Source organism: Colletes gigas, unplaced genomic scaffold, assembly GCF_013123115.1.
Source record: "Colletes gigas isolate AHSC1104 unplaced genomic scaffold, ASM1312311v1 Colletes_gigas_Sc00013, whole genome shotgun sequence".
NCBI lineage: Eukaryota > Metazoa > Arthropoda > Insecta > Hymenoptera > Colletidae > Colletes > Colletes gigas.
Window position 1 is genome coordinate 6,570,046 of NW_025106642.1, and position 8,280 is coordinate 6,578,325.

The 8,280-nt window shown below is 41.4% G+C and overlaps 1 protein-coding gene across 1 annotated transcript in view; it reads left to right on the forward strand.

Moving 5' to 3' along the window:
• The window catches only part of LOC122399378 (head-specific guanylate cyclase), a 50,369-nt gene extending 45,641 nt beyond the window's left edge, over positions 1-4,728 (forward strand). Inside the window, exons 4-11 of the mRNA XM_043400027.1 lie at positions 308-653; positions 1,994-2,372; positions 2,743-2,922; positions 3,339-3,477; positions 3,570-3,736; positions 3,813-3,956; positions 4,072-4,226; positions 4,360-4,728. Coding sequence (XP_043255962.1) covers positions 308-653; positions 1,994-2,372; positions 2,743-2,922; positions 3,339-3,477; positions 3,570-3,736; positions 3,813-3,956; positions 4,072-4,226; positions 4,360-4,555 — 1,706 coding nt within the window. The 3' untranslated portion in view covers positions 4,556-4,728. The remainder of the gene's footprint in view (positions 1-307; positions 654-1,993; positions 2,373-2,742; positions 2,923-3,338; positions 3,478-3,569; positions 3,737-3,812; positions 3,957-4,071; positions 4,227-4,359) is intronic.
• The last annotated feature ends 3,552 nt before the right edge of the window (positions 4,729-8,280 follow it).

Sequence of the window (8,280 nt, forward strand, 5' to 3'; positions counted from 1 at the left end):
GACCCAGTATCAATATTATTACTAGATTCGTAATTGTCAAGCTTCTAAAACCGTATAGTGCTCTTTAACAAAAAAAGGGAAGGTACTTAATTAACATAGGTTCTCTAACTAACCCTGTCAGAGTAAATTGCAGTGTTTCAACATCGAAAACGGATATCTTACTGTGATGTGAAATGGAAGAACAACATCTCCGCCGCAATTTGTCGACTCCTGCCCGATCCCTCTCCCGAAAAAAGATCAATTTCGTTTATAATCGCGATTCGATGGAATCCACGCGATGGAAGCTAATTCAGCGTAACTTTTTCAGACATAGACGTGAGCACGTTTTTCGATCGCCTCGGCCAGGAGCTGATCTATACCGCTTGCGTTGGTCTTCTCGAACGAGCGTTCCGTTGCCTCGGGAACGATCTGACAGCCTTCCTGACCACACTCGACGGCGTAAACGACGTTGTACAACACCAGTCCGGATCAGAAGCGGAGGCAGAGTTCGTGTGCATCGCTACGCCGGAAGCGATAGAACTGCACTTTACAACCGACCACCCGTCAGTCGCCCATTTGCTGGTTGGCAGCTTGAAGGGCATCGCCAGGCAGTTTTATAACGACAATGCGAACGTTTACATTCAACCTGACCCTTATAATACGAAATTTTTTAGGTAAGCCGAACACGCTTTGCTCGCGTTAAATTTATCGAGCTCGATAAATCCAGACTGGTGTTTCTATTTTGTTTGAAATTAGTTTTTTGCCGTCCTCTTTTATACTCAATACTTGAGACGGTTTCCCATCCAAGCATTAATCTATCTCTTGAGTCCTTAATTAGATTCTCCACGGAGTTGTTCTGGAGGTTTGTCAGATGTGTGCGACCTCCTTTGTAACCCGATCGGCCTTTCCATTTCCCGGGACCTCTGCATGTTCAGAGATCCATACGAGTTTTATTTCGTTTCCTTCTTGCCTTATTTTTTGATGGATTTTCCATGTTTCGAGATTCGTATCATCTCTGCCGACGTTATTTTTATTTTTATATCCCTTTTTACAGCTTGAGTGCAATTTTACTATTTCGCTTCAAACGCGATCCTTTTATTCGAACAAAATTCGCGCACAGGAACGAAAAAACAATGATATTTGATCCGAAGGACTGTTTAACGTTATTTTACAAACAGACCGTTCGACGATTGATCATCGATTCGATGGAAATATTATACATACGCGTCGGTGTACTTTGATGTTGCTCCGAAAAGAACAATATTTAGTGTTTGCGCTCGCGATCGATACCACATACGCCGACATTGTGTTACACGAGAGGAATTCAATTTACACGAGCACGGAAAATGTTCCGGGAATCGTGGGACTATAAAGTGAACAAATATTGGACGGCGATGTTCACAGGCAAGTGCATCGAACACACACTGCAACGCTTCTGATTCCGAGCGTCTCATTATACGTTGGCGCGGAAAGAAATACGTTCAAGTGCAGATTTTCCTCTATTTACGCGTGCAGAGTATCGTTCTGCAAAGTATTTCGAGGCAAGTTTCGTAATTGGTGCGCGGTACGATTCAATTAAAAGTTTTCCTAAAACGAATCTTTCGAATCGAATGGTAGGAACTCGAGCAACCTGTTTGCAATTCCCCTATCGCGACTGAGAAAAACAGAGAACGGTCGATGGCCACATTATGGAAATAATAAAATAGTGTCGAACCTCATCAAAAAATTGATTCGATGAATTTCCATAGTGGAACTTTCAACCGTTCCAACGAAGCACCGTTTTTGTGAAATGTAATAGAATCTCCATTAGCCGAACGTCTTACTATTTCAATAATATATTACTTTCTATTACGTTGCACTTTCTTTCCTGATGCTGCAGATTCGCGAGGAGGTATAACGACGATATTTTCCAAGCCGTTTTAAGTAATTTCCAACGAGCAGACGAGCACAGTGACTGTGACGAACAACCACGCTCTAAAGACTTCGGAACTAAAAAGAGATTTTTGTTTCGCAGGTATTGTATCATCCCAGAACGTTACAGCGGTCATTTATTAGTCGATTCGGAGATCGACAACCTCGACACGGTCGCGACTCCTTTCCGTCCACTCTCAACAGAGGCCTCGGACCTTCGCATGGGTGTCGGAAGTTTCTGCAAAGCGTTCCCATGGCACTTTGTCGTCGATCGGCAATTCGAGCTCGTGCAGCTAGGGGTCGGATACATGAGGATCTTCGGCCATCATCTGAACCGATTGGGGAGAGAAATATCGACGTACTTCGTTTTCACACGACCACGCGGGGTTACTCTGACCTTCCACGAGATACTGAAGCGCGCGAACACGCCTTTTGTGCTGACCCTACAGAGACCGCAGGGCGTCGATAAATACCCCGCCGAGGTACATGAATGCATTATTCGTATGGAGATCGGAAATATCGTTTCATTACGCGAGCGGCAAACAGATGTTTCTGCGCGGTAGCTAATTTTAATTTTGAAAATAATCAGAAACTGAAGTAAAATAATATGTGCAAACGAGTAATTTTAATTAAGGCAACGTACGGAAATTGTACGCAACGCAAACAGGCCGAGAAAACGAAAAAGAAATTTCATAATAAAGCAAAATTTTTCTGCGTCGGCATGAAAATCATATTTCGTTGGATGTACTTTCGAAACCCTTGTTTGAGATCCCCGCTCGAATAGCATATACATTATCCTTATTGGACGACGTTTTCTGAATTTTTATACTGATAGGATTTCAATCATTCCAGGGCTTAGAGATGAAAGGTCAAATGATCCATTGTCCCGAATCGGATTCCATCCTATTCGTGAGCTCGCCATTCCTGAACGGTCTGGAAGGGCTGACTGGCAGAGGACTTTTTATATCCGATATTCCATTACACGACGCTACGAGAGACGTGATATTAGTGGGAGAACAAGCCAGAGCCCAGGTATAATAAAATTTGCATCCCATTAGAGTATCGTTACATTTATGTTTATGAAATTCATACGAGTTGCATATCAGTGCAGTTCGTTCGATGATGTATTCGACGTATACGATCGATGCGACGAAGATTCTAATTGCGCGGATTAATCTTTCCAGAAAAATTCGATAGCGAAAAATTTTAACGACCGTATTGCAATATTCATCGACATTTTCAATCGTATATTTTAAAAAAGATATTTGTTTCCGAGACTTGTTTTTGTAGCGCAGAGGGCGCCAGCTGACGGATCCAGCATTTCAGATGGCACTATCATTGAATACGGCGGGCTAATTCGAATATTCTCAATACCTACGATCATTTCTACGAGTTATTTCGTTTTAAATCCCTTTTACATGTACTGATTAAAATATTTCTTGATGCAGGATGGTCTAAGGAGGCGAATGGACAAACTAAAAAGCTCCATAGAGGAAGCAAACCTCGCCGTGTCCGCAGAACGAGAAAAGAATGTCAGCTTGCTTCATCTTATATTCCCTCCAGATATAGCAAAACGCTTGTGGCTGGGTAAGCATTTTAAATTCGATTCTAGGATTCAATTCTCTATCTTGAATTTTAGTTATTAGATTTTGTAAAGTAACACGTATTTATTCTTTCAGGAGAAAGTATCGAGGCGAAAACCTACCCTGAAGTGACGATGCTTTTCAGCGACATCGTCGGCTTCACGGAGATTTGCTCCACCGCGACACCGATGATGGTCATCAACATGCTTCAAAATCTTTACGAACAATTCGACTCGTTCTGCGGTCAATTGGACGTTTACAAGGTACTATAAACGAAAATATGCTCTGCGCTCGTTAACGGGTTGCAACACTATTTGTTAATCAAAATAAAAATTACAGGTGGAAACAATCGGAGATGCCTATTGTGTTGCGTGTGGCCTACATCGCGATACCTACACGCATGCACAACAGATTGCATGGATGGCCCTGAAGATGATACAAGCATGCTCGAATCATTTGACTCACAAGGGTAAACCAATAAGGGTAGGGAAGCATTTATATTGAATTCAAATTATCTCGAACAACTGACAAATAAATCTTATCCGGAAGATTGAGAGCGTCGATTGCATCTTTCGTTTATTGTATATTATTTTATTAGATGCGCATCGGCATTCATACTGGAATGGTGCTGGCAGGGGTTGTTGGAAAGAAGATGCCGAGGTACTGTCTTTTCGGGCACAATGTTACTTTAGCGAACAAATTCGAATCCTTGAGCGAACCACTTCGTATCCACGTTAGCCCGACGACACACGTGTAAGCAAACGAACGTATTATTTTAATAACCGACGATAAAACAAATAACGACCTGGTCGCCTCGATATTCGTTGACACGTTTGTGTTATAAATTATATTTCACGATGCTCACATCGACGTTCGTTCGTTTCAGTCTATTGAAATACCCGGAATCAGGATTCGACCTGGAACCACGAAGCAAAGAGTTACCGAAGGAATTTTCAGCTAACATAGAAGGACCCTCGTATTTTCTCAACGATTACAAGCACAAGAACGTCGATGTAAACCTTCCGTTGGATCTTCACATACAAAACGCGACCAGAGAATGGGGACTCGGCGCCAGCATGTAGATATTCGATACAAAACTATCCCGACGAGTCGTTCGTGAATTGTCGCTGTACCAATTGCTACTGTCCGTAATCACAATAATTTCGGCAACATCTATGAATTCACAAAACCGGCACCGTGTAACGACGCTAATTCTACCAGCCTGGCGGCGGCCCGCGAGCCGATAATATTTATACGCAGAGTTTTAGATTACAATTATTATATACTTATGACCATATGAGCAAATAAATCTGTATGATAAAGTACCATTTAATTACATTTATTTCTAGATCAACCTAACGCATTCTGATGCCTATATTTAATGCTCGAAACTGACCTAGAATCTGTAACGTGGATTGGAATTTTAAAATACAATAATTGAAATTAAATAGAAATGCTGTAAAGTTGTTTGTTTTAGAGAACAATCAATATTATTTATTTTTTACGTAAACGACGTTTAATTACGTATTTAGCCAATTTTATTAGTTTAACAAAAATTATTTAATATTTGTATTCGATCACTAGTCATTAAAAGTCAATGCACTAAAATGTGTTTATTATTCAGTAGTCCTTTCAGTCCTAAGTTCACGGTGTACGAAGCGAGTAATTTTCAAATCGATATTTAATAAATCTTTTTCGTTTTCTGCTAGTAAATACTGTCGCTAAAAATGGAAACTACTTACTCACATGCTAGTCTCAACCTGCAGAGACTTATAGTTAACTACGCTAAGACATGAGATCCCCTCGTCAGGAATGTATAATTTTTAGATTCATGCTTCATTTACATCTTTTATACTCTATTATTAAGTACTGATCGTATTAACGGCAACAACTTCATTGTATACCTCGTACGCTACTCCGAACCTACAGTTCTGCCTTTCAATGGTGTATTTATTATTTTATAATATTTTTAACGACTCTGATTTAAAAATTCACGCATTCACCAAGTGACAATGGTAGTCAGCGATTCAATAAAACCTCTCTTGTTCTCTACTAACGAGAACAGTCCATACAATTTGGCAACAAATTGTTCCCGCGTCTCTGTATACTGCCATGGCTCTATAATATTCTCCTGATAATTGGTTTCCCGAAGTAAAAATTCCATTCCACGAACAGAATACGAAGCCCATTAATATCCCGAAGTGGCTACTAGGAACTCTACACAGTATCATTCTTTTCCTAGTTCCTTACTATCCCGCGTCCCTTTGAAGCCGGCAGGCGGCTTTTATTTTTGATAAGGCTCGTTCCAGATACGTATCTCATACCGAGCCGGTCTTTGTTCGCGAAATAATAGAACTATTTGTATTCTTTACCGAACTACGCCCGACTATCGCTACGGTTTCAACGGGCGCTACTCGACTTGCTTTTTCTTCCTTTCCGCGACTGAGATAAAACTCCATCGGTGCACTCTACTTGCGGCATTACTTATTTACCGGGGAACGTTACATTCCCGCGAACGCGTCCGTTCCGCTTTCCACTCGACAATTTTACTTGATTTCTGCTGTTTAGCCGCGACGTTCGAGACATCGATTCGTTTATGTAAGCTCCGCCGGTACGAAAGAATCGACAACAGCCTGAGGTATACGAATAGTATTAAAATCCTTCAGACCGTCCGAAAGTTATGATTTTTTAAACATACGCATGAAATTTCGGGCAAACATTCCTGGCCATACAGTATATTTTCGGTAAAGAATTTTTTTCTCGAAACTGCGTAGGATTTCGGGGGTATGTCTATTCACCAAAAATAATTGTAATCGACCCCTGTAACTAAAAATAATTTTTTCAGAACGATGTGAAATTTTTTTTTCGCCGAAATATTTTCCTGTCGGTATAGAAGTTAGATTGGACCACGAAAGTTCATAAGGTGTAAGATCTACACGTGTACGTCGTCTGTGGTAAAATAACCGAGTCGGTAATAGCTGAATCGATAATTAACTGATTCACCGTGGTGAAGAATGATTTCTTACAGAATAAAAGAATAGGTTTTATAATATTAATGAAGCAAGCTGATTCTAAAAGTTACATTTATGTCCAGGTAAAATCGAATAAAGTATACGTTTCAATATTGCTTTCATCGTTCGAGGAAATCTCCTTTTATAAATGTTGCTTCTCAATGCGAAATTACAGGCTAGGGTTCCTTCCTGGAGTTTCCTTTCAGTGAATTCCCGTAAACATTAATTACATGAAAATATTGGCATTATGTAATACATTCGCTTCGATATGTATATTACTACGCAAATTAAAGAAATGCATTGCTTCGCGATTGTATCTTGTTCCGTGATATTGAGTACGTACATTTGCTTTACATTTTCTCGAATTGCTACTAAATGTACAGTTGCTTTGATTGAAAATTTGATTGAATGTCGTCCAAGAAATAATTCTCAATTCAAATTAAATTCATGAACTCTTCGAGGAGGAGAATCTTTTCAAACGATTGCAATGATAACGGATCGATGATCATCGATATTTCGAAAACGGCCGATCGTTGACGCGTTACGTGGGACTCAAATGGCGAGGGGTATCGCGGGCCTTCGTTCTTTGCGGCATCGTGCGCGCATTATTTAACCGTAGGCGGAAAATGGACACAGAAGGAGAGCTCGGCCGTAAAACTAAAAAGCCACGGAAAAGGAATCACAAAAGACCAACACCGTTCCCCGGGTCCCGGTGTGCGTTCGTACTTGTGTCGACGGTCGGTCGCGTGCTTTCTCGCGCTACGCTCGCCTGTGCAAACCTACCTTGCCTATTTCTTATACTGCCATTCATCCGCGCCGAGACCCGCGGCCGGGCAAAGAGAAAGAAAGAAATTAAACATTGGGCCTTCCGGCTACGCCGCGTAATCAAACGCCGGGCGAAACTAACGAAGCAGCCGCGGAAAGGGACAGACTCTCGCTGATATCAAAACACAAGGTGCAGGGCCGGAAGGAGAGAGAACGCCGCCATACCGGAATAATAACTTAGATGACGTGCAATGAAAAGTACACGCGCGCGGCGAGTTGGAAGACGAAGAAGAAACGAAGGAAACGGAACGTCTTCCGTTTACGTGGCTCGACATCGTCGGACGTTCTCGACTGAATCTACAATAATTCCTTTTGCCGTGTCACTGACTCGAGACAAATCATCCTTGGTGGATTCGAGGTTTGGTTTTATAATCTATGGGCTTACGATAGGATCGTATATACTTTTCTGCTCGGGTAACTCATTAGTAACCTGATGGATCGACGGTCGTGTGTCGGAGATAATTCTAAAGCTCGAGCTAGCAATTTCAGGAACTGATGGAGATAACTCCGTGAAATAGTAAAAGAGAGAATTTGCAACGTAGTGAAAGAAATGTCTGTAACTCGAAGTATGGACCGTCTCTCAACAGAATTACACCTAATGGCACAAAGTGGACAGAAGGAGGTACTGGGTCGAAACGGAAGATGGCCGTGTCGGAGGAACGTTTACGGAAAGCGAGGTCGAAGGTAAAAAGCTAAGTTGCCGTGGCCACTGAAAGGAAAATTACTCGGATTACGTCGATCGAAGCGGCAATTTGGGTAATCTCTTCTGTGAAGCTTTACGCGATGACACCCATTTAGAGCACAGACCAGACAGTATTTGAGAAGGTTGTCAAGTCGCCTTAATGTTCAAAGCAAGGATAAGAATTGCAAAACGAAGGGCTCTGACGCACTTTTCCGCATCGTCGGATTAACTTTTATGTGATTAAAACAAACATCGAGGTAATGACTGCGAATTTAAAATAGATTTTTTT